The following is a 19302-nucleotide window of genomic DNA, read 5'->3' as shown; positions in this document are numbered from 1 at the left end:
AGTTCAGTAGGAGCTGGCAGTAGGCCCAGATCTCTCCTATTTCCTTTAATCCTATACAACTGCAAGCCCAAAGGTTCCTCTCAGCTGATTGTGTTAGCCTGGGCAGCCCTTCTGATTCCTTATCAGCTGCCAATGGACTGTGTTTTCTAGAAGAGGCTAGCTCCAGAGTGTTGGCCCTTCAGGCCCCAGGAGATGGTCTGAACACACTCTGGGGCCATTCAGCTTAGACTTGAGAGTCAAATCCCACCTCAGATGCTTACTAGCTGTTTGATCCTGGGCAAGTCAATTCACCTCTCGGTGCCTCATTTTCCTCTTGTGTAAAATGAAGGGCCTGGTCTTGACGACCTTTAAGATGCCTTTTGGCTCTCAATCTATGATCCTTCCTGTGACTTATTTTGAAGCGATAAGGATCTTGGCAACCATCTATCTCAATCACCTCCCCTTTTCTTTGACAGAGTAAGAAATAGGAACAGGAAGGAAATGGAAAAGAAACCCTGGACTGGGAAAGCTCTTCTCCAAGGTCAAACAACTGATCCTCTCAGGTCCTCCGGGTGCCAGATGCCAGAGTAGTGCCTTATAAGGAGGATGCTATCTACCTGGAGAGGAAGAACTGATAAATGGAAGTATGAATAATATGTTTATATATATATTTGTAAATCTGTGTCAAGTGGTGGCCTTCTTTAGTACAGAGTTCAGAACTTCAAATGTAATCCTCTCAAAAATTAAGTTAAATTAAAAATGAATAAATACTTGTTTTATTTAATAAATTTAATAACTTGTTTGTTAAAAAATAAATACATCTTTCTTCATAGGTCTTTTGTATTCAATTTGAATATTTCTAATATTCAAAATAGCTTAGTTGTTCACCATTATTATTATTATTTTTTTTTTTTTGCTGAGGCAATGGGGGTTAAGTGACTTGCCCAGGGTCACACAGCTAGGAAGTGTTAAGTGTCTGAGGTCAGATTTGAACTCAGGTCCTCCTGACTCCAGGGCTGGTGCTCTATTCACTGTGCCACCCAGCTACCCCTGTTCACTATTATTCTTTAAACAATACTGCTGTTACTATGTATGATATTTCCTTGGTTCTTCTCATTTCACTCTTCATAGCTTCATACAAGTCTATCCATGTTTTTCTAAAATCAAGTTGCTCATTCTTTCTCATAACACAATAGCACTCCGTCATAATTCCATACCCCAATTTGTTTAACCATTCCCAATTGATGGGTATCCCCTCAACTTCCAGTTCTTTGCCACCACAAAGAAAGATGCTATAAATATTTTAGAACAGATAAGTTATATTCCTTTTCCCCTGATCACCTGGGCCAAAGGGTATTACACAATTTTATAACCCTTTGGCCATAATTCCAGATTGCACTTCCAAGTGATTGGATCAGTTCACAGTTCCACCAGCAGTGAATTAGTGCCCCAATTTTTCCACATCCCTTCAACATTTGTCATTTTCCCCTTTCTATCATTTTAGCCAGTCTGCTAGGTATGAGACTGACAAGCGGAGCCCTTTCTCTTTCTCTCTCTGACTCAGGGGAGTCTCTCTCCCCTGAGAGACTCACCCCAGGGAATCAAAATAAAGTGCTTTCATTCTGTTATCTGGGTGGGACTGGTTGAGTCCAGGACCACTCCTAACCTTATTGAGTTGGAAATTAGCCCAAAGACCCTCATTCAATTCCAAGATTTTCCATTCTGATTCCAGCTCAAACTGCTCCCAGCCCCCATCAAGAGCTGCCCCCAACTTCTATCCAAGGTTTCAATTATAAAAAGAGGTAACTTGGGGCTCATCTCTTTCAGAGGACCTAACATGCCATGCCAAGGAACTTCTCTCTTCCCTTGGCATAAGCTGCAACCCTCTGCCCGCTGAAATGATATTCTCCTTCAGTGTTACTCCTTCTTTAATCTATCTTTCTCCTATTTCCCTAACAAGACCTTATTCACTTTCTCTGCTAAAATAGTATTTTTCTGCTAAAAACTTTATATCCTTCTGTTGGGACCTTGCCACCAAGGAATTCAGTCTTTCTAGTAAAAGCTGACTTCCCAATGCTAAAATAAACTTCTTTTGCCAGTCTAGCTTTTTGGGTTCATAAATTTCTTTACGAAGGACCTCTGCATCGACCACAGGGGTTCCGACAACTCCCTGCCCTGCACCGAACCTCTTCAAGATGATGTCTCAAAGTTGTCTTAATTTGCTTTTCTCTAATCAATAGTGATTTAGAGTGGGTTTTTTTATATGACTATTGATAGCTTTGAATTTTTCATCTAAAAATTGCCTTTTTATATCCTTTGATCATTTATCAATTGGAGAATGACTCATATTTTTAACAATTTGAAGTTATAAAGTGATCTATATCTACCTTTATCTACATCTATCCATCTATCTCTCTATCTCTACCTCTATCTTCTTTCTGTCTCTACCTCTGCCTACCTATCTCTATTTATGTTTATCTGTCAGTCCATCCATTTATCTATCTATCTCTCTCTCTGAGTTATAAACCTTTATCCAAGAAACTATCTAAAATCCCCCCCTCCAAATTTCTGCTTTCCTTCTAATCTTGGCTACATTGGTTTTAGACAACAAGTATTAATTAAGCATCTATCATGTGACAGGTATTGCACTAAGTGCTTTAGACATACCTTAGTAATCCTCACAACAACCTTGGGAGGTAGTTGCTATTATCCCCATTTTACAGTTGAGGAAACTGAGGCAGAGAGAGGTTAAGTGACTTGCTTAAAATTACATTCTGTCTGCCACAGGATTTGAACTCAGACCTTCCTGGCCCACAGCTCTATTCATTCTGTAACTGTTGAGTTCCTTGCGGGGAGATGTGGGGCTCCATTTTGGAGATGGGCCTAGGTCACTCATACCTCACTTTCCCCCTGTCCCCCCTATTATGTGTTGTCTTCCTGCATTAGAATGTAAGCTCCTTCTTGGCTCTTCTCAACAATGAGGTGATCCTTGGAATTCCAATTCCAGTAGACTTGTGATAGAGAGACCCATCTGTACCCAGAGAGTGCTGTGGGGACTGAGTATTGATCACAAACATAGTATTTTCACCTCTTTGTTGTTGTTTGCTTGTTTTTTTTTCCTTTCTCATGTTTTTTCCCCCTTTGCTCTGATTTTTCTTGTTCAGCATGATGAATATGGAAATATGTTTAGAGAAATCATGCATATTTAACCTATATTATATTATTCGGTGTCTTGGAGAGGGGGGAGAGAAGAAGGAGAAAAATTTAAAACACCAGGTTTTGCCAAGATGAATGTTGAAAATTATGTTTGCATGTATTTGGAAAAATAAAACACTATTAAAATGAAATGAAAAAAAAATGTAAACTCTGAGATACCAGTACATACCTTTCAGATTGGCCAAGATGACAAGAAAAGACAAGGACGAATGTTGGAGGAGATATGGGGAAAACTGGGACACTGATACATTGTTGGTGGAATTGTGAATAGATCTAACCATTCTAGAGAGCAATTTGGAACTATGCTCAAAAAGTTATCAAACTGTGCATACCCTTTGATCCAGCAGTGTTACTACTGGGCCTATATCCCAAAAAGATCTTAAAGGGACCCACATGTGCAAAAATGTTTGTGGTGGCCCTTTTTTGTAATGGCAAAAAACTGGAAACTAAGTGGATGCCCATTGCTTGGGGAATGGCTGAATAAGTTATGGTATATGAATGTTATGGAATAAGAAATGACCAGCAGGATGATTTCAGAAAGGCCAGGAGAGACTTACGTGAACTGATGCTGAGTGAAATGAGCAGAACCAGGAGATCTGGTGACGAGAGTGAACTCTGTATGACCTGAATCAGCCCTATAAAATTATGTAAAATCATCAAAAATCATGTCCTCTTTGATCTACAAACCCAAATGGTCTCCATCCTCTCAGAGCAAGATAAGATTTCTTGGGAGAAATCACAACTCCAGGCAAGATTTCGCATTTAGTTGAGACTTCCCTTAGACTCTGTACATAAAATGGTTCTTCAAAAATGACTTTTTACAGATCACATCTCCCTTAAGAATGATATGCCCGCCAAGAGAATCCCTCCTGGTGTTTCTTTAACAATAAAGCCTTTTTACCCATAGCCTCTGGGTTTAGCGAATTCCTTCACTCAGAACTGTGTCTTGGAGAGAAGGAACCCCACCCATTCCTGCCCAACCTCTTCATCGTATACCCTCACCAATTGTACATAGTGATGCGGTTTGAGTGGTCAAGAGGTTAGTGGCTATAAGAGAATTGTTAAATATCCCCTTTAGACCGGCTGCAGGTTTAGGAGTGAAAGAATTCACTCATTCTGGAATTATTAGTTGCAGAATGAAAATTTATTGTTGACTAGAAATCAGTCCTAGTGGGAAATGGAGTCTTGGCACTAAGAATGCTTTCTCAGCAGGCAGAAGGGTCCTGGCAGCTGAGTGAGCTACCAGTATCCCCAATACTTAGCCCAATGCTTGGCATACAGTAGGCACTTAATAAATGCCTGTTTCCTGGAGCCCATGCTCTTTCCATTGTATGCACTGCCCCCATGGATAGAAGGCTAAGAGATGGGAGGGGGAGCCCTGAACTCATGGTCCCTTCATGGGCACCAGAGCAGTCACTCCACCCTAAACTGTGACTTGGACCCTCCTTGGTCTCCCGACACTTTTTTCCCCATTTCTAGTTTGGTCTCTTTGATCCCCCCTCTCCTCCATCTCTGCCCACAGAAGGGACCTTCCTCTGGAACTTTCCTAACTAACTCCCCCCCAAACCTCATTGTTTGGGGAAGCTGGCTAAATGCTCCAATCTGGCCAGCCTCCTGGATTTTAATTCGGAGGTGGAACAAGTCTCTGACCCAAGGTGAAGATTAGCAGATGGATTTGCAAAGCTGTGACTAACATTTGGAAATCTCACATCCCAGCTCTGGCCCCCTTTACTGAGCAGCAGAAAACCCAAGAAACAAGAGTGAGCACCTATCCTGGGAGCCTGGGAGCTCGACTCAGCCAGCCGGACCGCACAACTACCCAGGCCCTGCTCAGTAAGTATTCCCCCCTCGCTGAGCTGGCCACAGTCTCAGTTTCCCTCCTTCCTCCTCAGCAAATTTTTCTCGGGATTCTCATCTCTCTTTCTCCCTCCTTTCGTTCATCTCTTTTCCTTCCTTCTTTCCCTCTTTCTCTTACCCTTCCTTCTCTCCCTTACAACTAAACTTCATACATCTTTGACTTTACAATTCTTCCCCTTTCCTTTCTTCCTTCTTTTTCTTTCCTCCCTCCCTCCCTCCTTCCTTTCTCCCTCCTTTTCTTCCTTCCATTTTCTTTTCTTCCTTTCTTCCTTTCCCTTTCTTCCTTCTCCCCTTTCTTCCTTCTTTCCCATTCCCTTTCAGAGTAAGCTTTACTTTTCATATCGTTCTATCTTTCCATCCTCCCTTTTCCTTCCCTCTTCCTTTCTCCCTCCAGTCCTTTCTTCTTTTATTCCTTTCTTCTTCCCTCCCCACCCCTCATTATCTCCTTCCCCCTCTCCTTCCTTCTCTCTTCTCTTCCCTTCATCTCTATTCCCAGCCTCCCTTCCTCCTCCCCCTTCCCTCTCTCTCCTCATCTTCCTCCCCATCCCCCTCTCTGTCTCTTCCCTTTCCCCATCCTTCTCTCCTTTCCTCCCTGTTTTCATCCCCTTCCCCCTCTCCCTACTAATCCCTCTCTCCTATCTCCTCCCCTTTCCTCTCTCCCATCCCCCTTCTCTTCCCCTCTTTTCTCCCCATCCTCATGCCCCTTCCCCTTCCCTTCTTTCTGCCTTTCCTTCCCCATTGAAGTGTGACTAAAAGCTGTCTGGGAGTATGGGGGAAATCTGGTAACTCAGTTCTAAGAATATTGACTTTGCGGGGAGACCCAGAGAGGTGACCCCAAGTCCTTTGGGTCTTAAAGGCCCTTTGGGAGTCAATTTAATGCCTGGGGTTTGGAATCCCTGCAGCTGGGCTAGCATCCTGGCTTTGCTGTTTACTGGCCCCGTTACCTTGGGCAACCATCTTGCCCTCTTCTGGGCAAAAGGAGAGTTTGTTCTAGAAGCTCTAGACTGAGGTCATTCCCGGCCAAAAGCATTTAGGGAGGTAATCCCAGAAGGCAGCTGCTGCCAGAATGCCTTAGGTGCTATGTTGGCACCTGGGAAAAGGAATGGCCCCCAGAGATTCCTAGGCTCTCCTCCCAGCTCCGCCATTAACTTGCTCTGTGACCTGATCCTCTCTAGGATTTAATTTCTTCTTCTGTCAATGAATCAACAAGTATTTATTAAACGCTTCCTATTCAGACTTTTGGAGCTGGTCGTGATTTGCATTGGTGGAGGGAATTCCCTCACTGGGACTTCCCCATAGCAATAAAATGGAATCAGTGGATCACAAAATTAGGACTAAGAGGAACCTTAGAAGGATCAAGTCCAATCCCCTCATTTTACAGTTGAGGAAACAGAGGAGAAGAGATATTTTTCTCCAAGGAGACTTGTTCAAGGTCACACAAATAGAAAGTGTAATAAGTGGGATTTGAACCCTGATGATCAAAACTCCAAGTACTCCCCATCTGTCTATTATGTCTTTCCAAGTACAATCACAAGTCATAGGCCAAATTTTCATGCTTAGGCCTTCCCCCAATGACTGGGACGTGTGTGTGTATGTGTGTGTGTGTGTGAGTGTGTGTGTGTGTGGAGTAGAGAGGAACCAGGAAAAGCCTTATATTTTCTGCTTCGTTTCATGATGCTAGAGCTGAACTTTAAAGGAAACTAGAGGTCCTAAAACAGAGGAGGGAATATGAGCTACAGTCTTGGCAAAGGCCCAGAGATGGGGCATAACCCGTCGTGTGTGAGGAGCAACAAGAAAGTTAGACTATGGGAGGGAAATAACTGCAATGAGTTTGGAAAGGTAGGTTGGAGCTGGGCTTTAAGTGGCCAATGCTGGTGTTTATATTTGATCCTGGATGAAATAGGGAGCCATTGTATGTCATAGAGCACAGGGAGTAACCTGATCAGAACTGCACTCTACTGATTGGAGAATGGACCGGGGTGGCTAGAGAGATCAATTAGGAAGCTAGAGCACATATTGTATGAGGATCAACTGTGGTTGATTTAGCTCTTCTCAGCAACAGTGATCCAAGACAATTCCAAAGGATTCATGATGCAAAATACTCTCCATCGCCAGAGAAAGAACTAATAGAATCTGAATGTAGATCAAAGCAGACAGTTTGGGGGGGGGGGATTTTTAAAAATTTTAAACTTAAATACTTAATAAGAAAAAACAAAATAGAAGCAGCTAGTTGGATCAGTAGGGAGCACTGGCCCTGGAGTCAGGAGGACCTGGGTTCAAATGTGATCTCAGTCACTAGTGACCCTGAGCAAGTCACTTAACCCTGAGTGTCCTCCAAAAAAAGAAAGAAAAAGGAAAAAAAAATCGTCATGTGTCCATCAGGGAAATATTGTAATAATCCAAAATACATGATAATAAATTCTGTTTCAAAAAATCATATATAATAATAGAAGTAATTCTATTCATGAGTGTCCATCTTTTGTTTCCTTGTGGGGTATTCTTTTATTCTCTACTGTGCACTTTTTCCCTTTTCCTTTTGTTCCCCTTTCCTTCCCCCTGAAGAAGGCTGCAGTGAAGCACAGATATATTAATGTAAAGATATATATACATATACACACACAAACACACATATATCTATACACATATATACCTACCTACCTATACACATACACATATACATATTCATAGGAAGTATACCATTTTTACTATATTTTTTGGTTTTTTTTTCAATCTGGAAATATGTTTTACATGATCACACATATAAAACCCATATAAAATTGCTCCCTGTGTCAGGGAAGGGGAAGATGAGGGAGGAAGAGAATTTGTAACTCAAAATTAAAAAAAAAAATGAATGTTTGAAATAATTTATATGGAATTGAAGAGGGAAAATCATTCAACAAGCCAAAAAAGGGAAGCTACTGCAATATTCAGGCCAAGACTGATGAGGGCCTGGACCAGGACGGGGAGCTATCAAATCCAATCCATTTGGCAGAGGAGGAAATTGAAAGCATAGAGGTCATAGGGGTGCTAAGTATCTGAAGCCGGATTTGAATCCGGATCTCCCAACTCCAAGTTTAATGACTCTATCTACCATTCCAAGAAAACTTTTGGAGGAGACGTGATGAGGACGGATAGGAGGAAATTGGGAGGATGTAGCAGATGATTGGCTGTGTGGCTTGGAGGAAAGGGAAAAGAGTCAAAGATGGCCAACAAAGGAGGTGGGACCTCTGGAGGTCCTTCCGCCTTTGGGCAATCTGTGGTCTATGGACTGCAGAGATTCCCCGAAGAGCTGCCTGGGATCCATGTGATCTAGGGTGGGGCAGAGTTGGGGTAAGGTCCAATCTCACTTCCCAACTGGGCAGACCCCCTCCCATTCCTTTTTTCTATCTTCCTCTTGCTTAGTCATTAAGGATTCTGTCTCCTTCAGCAGTTGTTAATACGTTTCACTGAATTGGTTCTTCTCCAAAGGAGAGGCCCTTGGGAGCTAGGAAAGAACTGTTAAGATTCAGGGATTTGGGGACTAAATTTTTGGACTTCCCGAAAAGCTACCCGCCTGGTTAATTTCCTGGCAATCACTGCCTTCAAATTGGACCCCTCACCATTCCCCAAACCCATTTTCCTACTTCCGTGATTTTTTGGCCATCTCTGAGGCTCCCATCCACAGCTGCCTCTTCGAGGACCGGCTCAAATGTTTCCTCCCCCATTGGCCCCCCCAGGCACAGTCGGGTCTCTCTTTCCCTGGAATAACTCAGTTCCTGTGGCTGAAAGGCTTTCCTTGTCATGGCTCTAGAAGAGATAACAAATGTCTTTCCTGTTTTCTGGAAAAGAAAGCTGAGATTAAAGAGAGGGGAAGTTACTTGCCAAAGATGGTTTACTTAGGGAGGCTGGGGCAGAGCTGGGCTCCCTCCTGGCCCTTTCTCATGCATGGGCCACCTGATTATTTCTACTGTTTTTTGATCTCCCCTACTAGAACATCAGCTTGTCCAGGGTTCTTTTTGTAGCCTCCATAGGGCCATTTATAGGGAATTAAGAAGGTACAGCTGAACTTGGAGTTCAGAGAATCTGAGTTCAAATCCAGCTCTTCTACTTACTACTTATGTGGCTTGGGCCAAGACACTTTAGTGACTGGTCTAAGTTCACACAGGGGCAGCTGGATTTTAAGCTAAAAGGGACTTTAGGCCCAATCGCTGGGCCTCAATTTCTTCTCAGATATTATTTTATTTCTAATAATGGAAAAAGGACTGGATCAAATTAGGGAGCTTTGGGTTCAAGCTCTGACTCACTAGCTGTGTGATCTTGAAAAAGTCACTATTTCTCTGGGTCTCAGTTTCCTTTGGAAAAATGAGGTGAGACTGGATGACCTTTGAAGTCCATTCCAACTTCAGTTCTGTGCTCGCATGTGTGACCTTGAAAAAGTCACAACTTCCTGAGCCTCAGTTTCCCCATGTTTAAAAGGAAAAGGCCTCTAAAGTCCCTTCTAGGAACTTTAAACTCTAGATGCCCATTTGTGAGCTTAAACAAGTCCCTTCCCTTCCTGGGTCTTAGTTTCCCCCTCTGTAAAATGAGAAGATTGGACTTAGATTGCCCCTTCCAGCTCTGGATCCATTTGCCTATGAGACTGTGGGGGGCCTTGTTAGTGGTTGTGGCTGTAGCTCAAGGCTTCCTTGGAAACCAGAAAGCCCTGGAAGAGAAGAGACAGGGAGGGGAGAGGTTAAAAACCAGCAAGGAGCCTTCTGGGAGTCCCGTCATTTCTAAGCCTTGGAGTCTTTCCTTGGGTCCAGGTTCAGTGGCTGCCTCTGGGCTGACAAGCCAGCCCCTGCAAAAAGGAGCCAGACTCTGTTATCGGTGTTCCTGCAACCCAAGGCTTGACAAGAGCTGGGCTATCCTGGGCAGGAGCTAATTCGATAGAAAGTTGGAAGCCTCTTGCTCTGGAGCCCCTCCCTTAAAGGAGATTGGGAGAGAAGCTACTGCTCTGGGCTGGCCCTGCTCCCCTCCTCTGAGGCCAATGTGGGAAACACCAGGAAGCTGGAGTGAGAGGTGGGGAAACTGCAGCTGAGACCAGCATCTTCAAAGCAGACCCACTGTCCCTGGCCGGGGCCTCCCCGTCCACAAGAAAAAAACAATAGTTCTCTCCAAATATATTCCTCCCCTACTCAGCAACTCCATAACGAAAAAAAGAAAGTAACCAGAGAGACTGCTGGGAGCCAAGAGATGGGACATTGTGTTCCTGGGATAGCCAGGAGGCTGGTGGGACTGGACTGAAGAGCACGTGGCAGGGAGTATGGTATAAGAAGATTGGAAAGATAGGAGGGAGGGACTAGATTCCAAAGAGCTCTGAATGCCAAACAGAAGATTTTGTGCTTGATTCTGGAGATAAGGAGCCACCGAGTTGATTGAGTAGTGGGGAAGGGGGAGGTGACCTGATCCAATTTGCACTCTAGGAAAATCGTTTTCACTTTGGTGACTGGATGGAGAGTAGGTGACTGGGGAGAGAACTGTGGCAGGTGGGCACACTAGCACCTATTGCAATAGGCCAGAAGTGAGATGATGAGGGTCTACACTAGGGTAGAGGAAGTGTTAGAGTAGCGAAGGGAGAGTATTTGAAAGATATTGCAGAGGTGACATTGACAGGCCCTGACAATAGATTAGATGGAGGTGAGAGAGAGTGAGGAGTCCAAGATGGCGGCTAGGCTGGGAGCCAGAGGGACTGAGAGGATGGGGGTGCCCTTTACAGTAACAGAGAAGTTTAAAGGTGAAGGGGGTTTAGAGGGAAAGATGAGTTCAGTTTTGAACATGTTGAGTTTGAAGACGCCTTTTGGATATCCAGCTTGAGATGTCTGACAGGCCATTGGACGTGGGAGCCCGGAGGTCAACTGAGATATTAGGGCAGGAAATGTAGATTGGAGAATCATTAGCATAAAGACAGCCATTAAATCCATGGAAGCTGATGAGATCACCAAGTGAGAAGAGGGTCTTCTAGGTGTCTCACCTAGAAGACGAGACACCTAGGGTTACAGGATGTGATCTAGAGGCAGATCCAGCAAAGGAGTCAGAGAAGGAGTGGTCCAATGGATAGGAGAAGAACCACAAGAGAATGGTGTCCTAAAAACTTAAGAAGAAGAGAGTAGAAAGGAAAAGGGTAGCAATGATGTCAAAGGTTGCAGAGAGGTCAAGAAGAACGAGGACTGAGAAAAGGATATTCGATTTGGTCATTAAGTGAGGTTGGAAACTAGATCATTGTTCTCATCTGCCTATTCCTGGGCTTGGGAAAGCATGAGTCACATGCTTGGGGTAAATACTCCTGAACTCACCGCTGGGTTTGAGACCCCTCAGTTACCCTCAGCCTCATTTAGCCCGTCTGCCAGAACAGCTTTACTAAGTAGAGTGTGATCATTGTGTGTGCTACAGCTTCTTGGAGCCCCAGGTGAGACACCAAAAGTGGATGGGAAGTCCTTACACCAGAGCTCTTAGTCTTCCCTACACACACCCTACACCCCACAACGTAAAGGGTTAAGAAGAGAGAGGAGAGAGAGCAGAACCTATTGTAGACAGTTTGCTTTTTTCCTCAATATTTTCTTTTTCCAAATACGTGTAAAGTTAGTTTTCACCATTCATTTTGGTAAGACTTTGCACTCCAGATTTTTCTCCTTCACCTTCCTCCTCCCCAACACAGCAAGCAATCTGATATAGATTAAATATGTGCAATCCTTTTAAACATATTTCCATATTTGCCATGTTGTATAAGAAAAATCAGACCAAAAGGAGGAAAAAACAGGAAAAAAGAAACAAACAAACCAAGGTGAAAATACTATGTTTTGATCCCCATCCAGGCTTCGAAGTTCTCCATCCATCCAGAGAGGACGCAGATGCCATTTTCCATCCCAAGTCTAATGGAATTGTATAGAGAGTTTTCTTAAGGAGATTAGCCACAAAGGACAGTAACGATATAGGATGATGGTAGGGACCAAGAGAAGGTTTTTTGGGGAGATGGGGGACCTAGGTATGTTTGTAGGCAATGAGGAATTAGTAGACAGGGGGAAATTGAAGATAACTGAGGGTGAGGGTGAGAGAGGGGCCAATCTGTTGGAGGAGAGAGGATGGAATGGGATCCAGTGTGCAGGGAGAAATGTTTGCTTTGGTAAGGACTATGGCTTCCTCCTTGTGTGAGATGGAGGCAAGAAGGAGAAAGAGGGAAAAGGCATCTGAGTGATAGAAGTGATAGGAGGAGGAGACAAGAAGAGGAAGCTCTTCCCAAACCTCTTCTGTTCTGCTACAAACCTGCCGGGTCCTGCCTTTTCCCCACTGCTTTCTTCATCGTGCCATCCTCTCTCATCCTTGTCTCTTCCTAAAGACATCCCTAACCAGTGATCAACCAGCCTTTGCTTTCAGACCTCCAATTGGGCACTTGCATCGGCAGCACATATACTAAAATTAGAATGATACGAGAAAATTAACATGGCTCCTACACAAGGGTGCCATGCAAATTTGTGAAGTGTTCCGTATTATTTTAGGAGGACAAGGGATAGTCTACCTCTCAGATCTGTGGAGAAGGAAGAAATTTATGGCCAAAGAAGTAGAGAACATTGCAAAATATGAAATAGATGATTTTGATGATATTGAATTAAAAAGGGTTTGTACAAACAAAACCAATGCAGCCAAGATCAGAAAGGAAGCAGAAAATTGGGGAGGGGGGATTTACATCCTAGGGTTCTTATAAAGGTCTCATTTCTAAAATATATAGAGAATTGATTTAAATTTATAAGAATAGCAGCTATTCTCCAATTGATAAATGGTCAAAGGATATGAACAGACAATTTTCAGACAAAGAAGTTAAAGCCATTTCTAGTCATATGAAAAATGCTCTAAATCACTATTGATTAGAAAAATACAAATGAAGACAACTCTAAGGCAGCACTACACATCTCTCAGATTGGTTAAAATGAGAGGAAAAAATAATTATGAATATTGGAGGAGATGTGGGAAAACTGGGACATTAATACATCGTTGGTGGAGTTGCGAACTGATCCAACCATTCTAGAGAGCAGTTTGGAACTATAGCCAGAGGGCTATCAAACTGTGCATACCCTTTGATCCAGCAGTGTTACTACTGGGCTTATATCCCAAAGAGATCTTAAAGGAGGGAAAGGGACCCCCATGTGCAAAAATGTTTGTGGCAGCCCTGTTTGTAGTGGCACAGAACTGGAAACTTAGCAGATACCCATCAGTTGGAGAATGGCTGAATAAGTTATAGTATATGAATGTTATGGAATATTATTGTTGTATAAGAAATGATGTTCTATAAGGAAAAAAAGAGGATCTCAGAAAAGCCTGAAAAGACTTACATGAGCTGATGCAAAGTGAAATGAGCAGAATCAAGAGAACATTGTACACAGTAACAGCAAGACTCTGTGATAATAGACTGTGACTCTTTCCAACAATGAGATGATTCAGACTAATTCCAAGAGACTTGTGATGGAGAAAGCCATCTGCATTTAGAGAGAGGACTGTGGGGACTGAATGTGGATAGTATTTTCACCTTTTTTGCTGTTGTTTTCTTGCTTTTTTCTCATGTTTTTCTCTTTTTGATCTGATTTTTCTTGTGCAGCATGATAATTGTGCTTGCTGTCTAGGGGAAAGGGGATGGGGGAAAGGGAAGGAGAAATATTTGGAACACAAGGTTTTGCAAGAATGAATGTTGAAAACTATCTTTGTGTATATTTTTTGGCAAGGTAATCAGGGTTAAGTGACTTGCCCAGAGTCACACAGCTAGAAAATGTGTTAAGTGTCTGAGACTATATTTGAACTCAGGTTCTCCTGACTTCAGGGGCGGAACACTATCCACTTTGCCATCTAGCTGCTCCATCTTTGCATGTATTTTGAAAATAAAAAGCTATTATCAAAAAAATTGGTAGATGGGAGTTGATCATAAACATTATATGTATGTATATGGTGTTTATGATCAACTCCTATATATATATATACATATGTAAAATATTATTTATTTTAAACTTAAATACAAAACAAGAGAGCATTTCCATATACACAGCAGAACATAAGAGAGAATTCAATATAAAACCAAAAATTCCATTTCATGAAAACCTATATAATAAATCTGAAATGTTGTTTTCAAACTTTCCCCCCCAAAAAAGACCTCCAATCCAGTGGAACTCACTCCCTTTCTGGCTGCCCATCCCATCTCTAATTGCTTCAATAACATTTCCTTCCAGCAAGCCTAAATCAGCCTCTTTGAGTCTTCCTCCATGGCTCCTTGTTTCTGCCCTCTGGGGCCAAACAGAACAAGCCATATGACAGCCCTTCCAATTCTTATACACACACACACACGCACACAATAAAAATAATATTTTGTTGTTTCCTCAATTATATATAAACACAATTTTTAAAGATTCATTTTTGAAATTTTGAGGTTCCAAATTCTCTTTCTCCCTTTTTCCCTCCCTCGTTGAGAAGGCAAGCTATAATATGATATACATGTGCAGTCATGCAAAACAGATTTCTATATTAGTCATGTTGTCAAAGAAAACAGACCAAAAATAAAACCCGTGAAAAAAATAAAGTTAAAAGCAGGATGGCTCAATCTGCATTTAGACTCACTCAGTTCTTTCTCTGGAGGTGGGCAGCATTTTTCATCATGAATCCTTTGGAGTTGTCTTGGATCGTTGTCGAGTTGCTGAGAAAAGTATCCAAAGTGATCAGTGCACAAAATTGCTGTTACTGTGAATGACATTCTGGTTTTGTTGATTTCACTTTGCATCAGTTAACGTAAGTCTTTTCAGGTTTTTCTGACTACTCAACTGGCCTTTCTAATTCTTGACCGCAGCTCGCGTACCCTTCCACCCCCAGTTTCTCTTCTCCGGAGTGGACACCCTCATTTCCTCTGATGTATCTCCGCGGAGTTTTCCACATAGCTAACCCGATTTCTTTCTTCTGGATGCTTCATAGTTTGAACTGTGACCTCCCCCCCCCCGCCAAGATGTGAAGTCAGCATGTGGTCTGAGCAGGGCAGAGTATAGGGCTGACCCTTCCATCTTTCTGGATGCTTCCAGAAGATCCTGCTGGGATCTGCTTCCCCAGCACATGCTTTTGCTCTGTATTAGAGTTAGGGAGAACTTCCAGTCCAGCAGAAAGCTTAACTAGGGTGCACCAGACTGGGGATTCCAACAAACCCTTCTCCCCTATGATCCTCCACCATCATCCCTGTCATTTTCCAAGGTGGGGAAAACCTTTCCCTTTCTGTCCCTCCCCACCCCCAACTTGTTCTGATCCCACTTGGACCCTCCTCCCACCCCTCTGTTTCTGGTTTTTTGGTCTGAGGGCAGCATCGGATGTGCCCCACTCACTGAGTGGGAGCGGGGAATAACATCTCTGCCTTCAAGAGAGCTTTTGGTCTAATTGGAGGAATGCAATAGGACTGTGTCTTCTTTTCACTTATAGTTGTCTTCCCCATCTCAGGCCAAAGGATCCTAGAACTCATTTGCCTTCAAGGTTGTTTGAGTCAAATGGCCCTTTCATTTTACAGAGGAGGAAACTGAGGCCTGGGGAAAAGGGGGGGGGGCTTGACTTGCTCAAAGCCACCCGGGTAATAAGTGGAAGAGTTGGGATCGAACCAATCCAAATCTATCGTTCTCTCCACCATAGTGGACTGCCTCTTACCTCCTCCTTATGCTCCTTCCCTCCAAGACCAACGTATGGATTAGTGGGAAGAATACTCAGTGGCTTTAGCATCAGAGACCCTGAGTTCCTAATCTAACCCTTCTACTTCAACCCTGGGGAACCTTGGACAAAATCTTCCCCTTCTTGAGCTCTAGTTTTCTCATTTGTAGAATGAAGACTTTGAACCAGATGGCTCCGGAAATGGTCAAGGTACCCATGCCAGACTAGTGGCCCAGGCCTATGGCTGCTGCCCGTTATTAACTGATCTGAGAACCTTCCCCCACAGAACCCCTTCATCCTGCTAAATTATGAGCTGGATCAAGCACAGGAGTTGGTTGGGATTTGAACTCCCAAGTTCCAAGTCAAGCATGGCAGGGCTATTATCCCAGTCTGCCAATGTCAGGGCCTGGTCCAACTTACGCCCTGAGGCACTTGGGAAATCTAAAGGGAAAAGCAACTGTTCATACACCTGGACATGCCAGGAACCCAAAGGGAATACGGATAACCACGACCCCTTAGCTATTTCCCCTTGGCTGTACCCAGACTAAATCTTCGGACCCCAAAGGGACTGACTCAGTGCCATCTTGTGCCATCTACCAGGCTCCCCCCTTCTCTAGACACCTCTCAGGCCTGACAGTTGACCTAAGTCAGCTTCCGCGGACAGGTGGGGTGGGACCAATAGCTAGGGAAGCAGAGAAAATTAGGACGGTATTTGCCACAGTGGACATGTGTCTTTGCCCCCCCCACCCCAGCGTGCCCCGCCCCTTCCTTTGTCTGCCTGCCACCCTGGGGCTTAGGCCTACGCAGGAGGTGATGACATTTTGGCTCAATTTTCAAAGTTAGTCGGGAAGTTTTTGCGTGTGTTATTTCTAAAGATAACAAAGGTCAAAAGGCACCCAGCATTTTCTGGTTTCTCATAAGCTTCTGGTCAATATTTAATCTGGTTTATGTGGGTTTTTTTTTTTTTTGTTTTCTAGGTGGCTTCTCCAGCCAGCTCGTAGCCACCCTCAAACACTCCTGAGGAAGGAACGGAGACAGCCCTGCCTGCCAGAGGAGCTCGGCGATGAGGAGCTAGGAACCAGAGGCCCAGGGAACCAGAGCCAACACTAGGGCACTCGAGGGGCTCCAAGCGTCATGGCGTCTCTTGGCCTCCAGCTGCTGGGGTACATCCTGGGCCTCGTGGGGCTGGTGGGCACCCTGGTGGCCATGCTGCTCCCGAGCTGGAGAACGGGCTCCTACGTGGGGGCCAGTATCGTCACGGCCGTCGGCTTCTCCAAGGGTCTCTGGATGGAGTGTGCCACCCAAAGCACCGGCATCACTCAGTGCGATATCTACAGCACCCTGCTGGGGCTGCCCGCAGACATCCAGGCTGCCCAGGGCATGATGGTGGCTTCGAGCACCATCTCGTCCCTGGCCTGCATCATCTCTGTGGTGGGCATGAGGTGCACTGTCTTCTGCAAGGACTCCCCGGCCAAAGACAGGGTGGCAGTGGTGGGCGGAGTCTTCTTCCTCCTGGGAGGCCTCCTGGGTTTCATCCCCGTCGTCTGGAACCTCCACGGGATCCTGCGGGACTTCCACTCGCCGCTGGTGCCCGACAGCATGAAGTTCGAGATTGGAGAGGCCCTCTATCTCGGCATCATCTCCTCCCTCTTCTCTATGGTGGCCGGCACCATCCTCTGCTTCTCTTGCCCAGCCCGGGGGGGAGGCCAGTCCCCCTACTATGGCGCTTACCAAGCTCAGCCCTTAGCCACCAGGGCCTCCCCTCGGCCGGGGCAGACCATAAAGGGCAAGAGCGAATTCAACTCCTACAGTCTGACAGGGTACGTGTGAGGAGTGCCTTGGGGGGTGGGGGCCAGAGTGGGGGGGCAGCCCGTGGCTCTGATAGGGGGAGAGACATTTCCATCTGATCGAGTCAGAAGGCAATGCTGAAGATAGGACGGACCTCGGGGGTTCCCTGGAGTCTGACTGGAGGAGCTGGTGCCAAGGCCTTCCCACAGACCTCCTCCCCACCCGGCAGCCCCCCTCCCCACCGCCACCCTGCCCTTTTCTTTCCCCCAGCCCACGGGCCCCTACCTGCCTTATATGTCTGGGAAGCCACCCCGGTTCCCTCGCCTGCTCCGCCCCCTCCCCCGGGCCTTCTCAGCTCAAGAACTTCAGAGTCTCCCTCCTTGAACCCTTCCCACCCCCACTCCCTCCAAGGCCCCGACCAGACTGACCATTTCTCGCTCCCATTGAGAGGCAGAGGAAGAGGAAGAGCCAGCTCCCATGGGGCTTCTGACTGGGGTGTGGGAGGGGGAAGGCCCAAATCCCATCAAGCATGCTTCCTCTGCCAGGAGAGTTCACAGAGAAGCCGGGAGCTTGGGCACTCTGGAGGGCACCCACTCCAGGCCGCTGCCCCGGCGATGGGGAAGCCACAGGAGCCCGAGATGGGCGGGGGGAGGGAGGGGGAACCAGTTTTCCTAAAGATTTCCTAGAGATGCTCCGTGGCTTGGGGTAGAACAGCATGTGGGGCCGAGGAATATCCTGACATCCTCCTAGATTTCCTGAGAAATAGTAAAAATGGAAAAATAAAAATACTGAGCTAAAAGAAGGTGTGTGTGTGCACGTGTGTGTTGTGTGTATCCGTGTGTGCATGGGTGTGCACATGTATGTGGTGTGTGTGTGTGTGTGTGTGTGTGTGTGTGTGTGTGTGTGTGAAGGTCTCCAAGGATTTCCACCTAGTTTCTGAGTCCAGAAAGAAGGAGCTGTTCTGGAGCAGGCTTCCATTTGTCTTCTCAGCCCAGCCCCCTGACTGGAGTAGCCCTGAGGGGAGCTCCCAGTGCTTCCAGGGGCTGGAGGGGGCAACAAAAGCCTACAATTAGGAAAAGAGTCACTCAATAGGCCCCCATGAGGGACACCGAGACCAGGAGGGAGGACCGGGAGTGTCCTCAGTCCCTCTCCCCTTGCCTCCTGCCCCCATCCTGCCCCTCTAAGCAGGGAAAGCCCTGTGGGCACTTTCCCCATCCTGAGTATGTCTGGCCCCCGACAAGTCCTTCAGGAGACAAGTCCCGGCTCCAGCCGCCCAGCTTTGCTCACACGGCTCCCCTGCCTCAGCCCCATGACTCTCTGTCTATCCTGTAAGACCTTGGCCTCCATCACTACAACTCGTGGCTCCCTTGCCCCTGACAATGCCTCTGTCTCACCCACCGGGTTCCCAGGCCCAGACCCCTCACAATGTTAACTTCCTGTCCCTGGGTAGGAGCTGTCTCCTAGCTGTCCCGGAAGCTCCCTCTGGGCAGGCCTTAGACTGCGCCATCTTCCCCACTGCACTGAGGCCAGTAGTGGTTGTTAGTGAGCACTCAATAAAGACTTTCGATTGGACTAAACGGTTGCTTGATTGGTTATTGAACGGCTACCGAGCAGGTTAGGCTATCTGCCTTTAGGTTCCCCGCTGCCCTCCATGGAGAGAGGAGGCAGGCCCCGGGGCCCAGCTCCTCAGGGTGTAAGGAACCAAGAAAGTGGCTCTGATCAGTCCCACTGAGGCCCCGGAAGGTCTCAGAGGTCCTCACACTTTGGGATCAAGCCCAGCTCAAAACTCCG

General features: G+C 45.7%; 1 protein-coding gene and 1 non-coding gene across 3 annotated transcripts; both read left to right on the top strand.

The window, feature by feature from the left end:
• The first annotated feature begins 4532 nt into the window (after window positions 1–4532).
• CLDN2 (claudin 2) lies at window positions 4533–18313 on the top strand. Of its 2 annotated transcripts, none has more exons than XM_051968333.1 (2): window positions 4533–5028; window positions 16701–18313. In XM_051968333.1, exon 2 carries the CDS (start codon window positions 16858–16860, stop codon window positions 17551–17553), a length of 696 nt encoding a protein of 231 aa, XP_051824293.1. In that variant the 5' UTR covers window positions 4533–5028; window positions 16701–16857; the 3' UTR covers window positions 17554–18313. The 2 variants fall into 2 exon arrangements, with proteins under 2 accessions (XP_051824293.1, XP_051824295.1); XM_051968335.1 differs by lacking the exon at window positions 4533–5028 and adding an exon at window positions 16529–16561.
• LOC127543284 (U6 spliceosomal RNA) lies at window positions 12454–12559 on the top strand. Its single transcript, XR_007949188.1, has one exon. It is a non-coding gene; the product is annotated as a U6 spliceosomal RNA (small nuclear RNA).
• Window positions 18314–19302: the final 989 nt, after the last annotated feature.

This window comes from Antechinus flavipes, chromosome X (genome assembly GCF_016432865.1).
Source record: "Antechinus flavipes isolate AdamAnt ecotype Samford, QLD, Australia chromosome X, AdamAnt_v2, whole genome shotgun sequence".
NCBI lineage: Eukaryota > Metazoa > Chordata > Mammalia > Dasyuromorphia > Dasyuridae > Antechinus > Antechinus flavipes.
This window is presented reverse-complemented; position numbering and strand designations above follow the sequence as displayed.

Excerpts from the sequence above, each read along its gene's own strand:
- CLDN2 (XM_051968333.1), top strand. The coding sequence starts at position 16,858 with ATGGCGTCTCTTGGCCTCCAGCTGCTGGGGTACATCCTGGGCCTCGTG.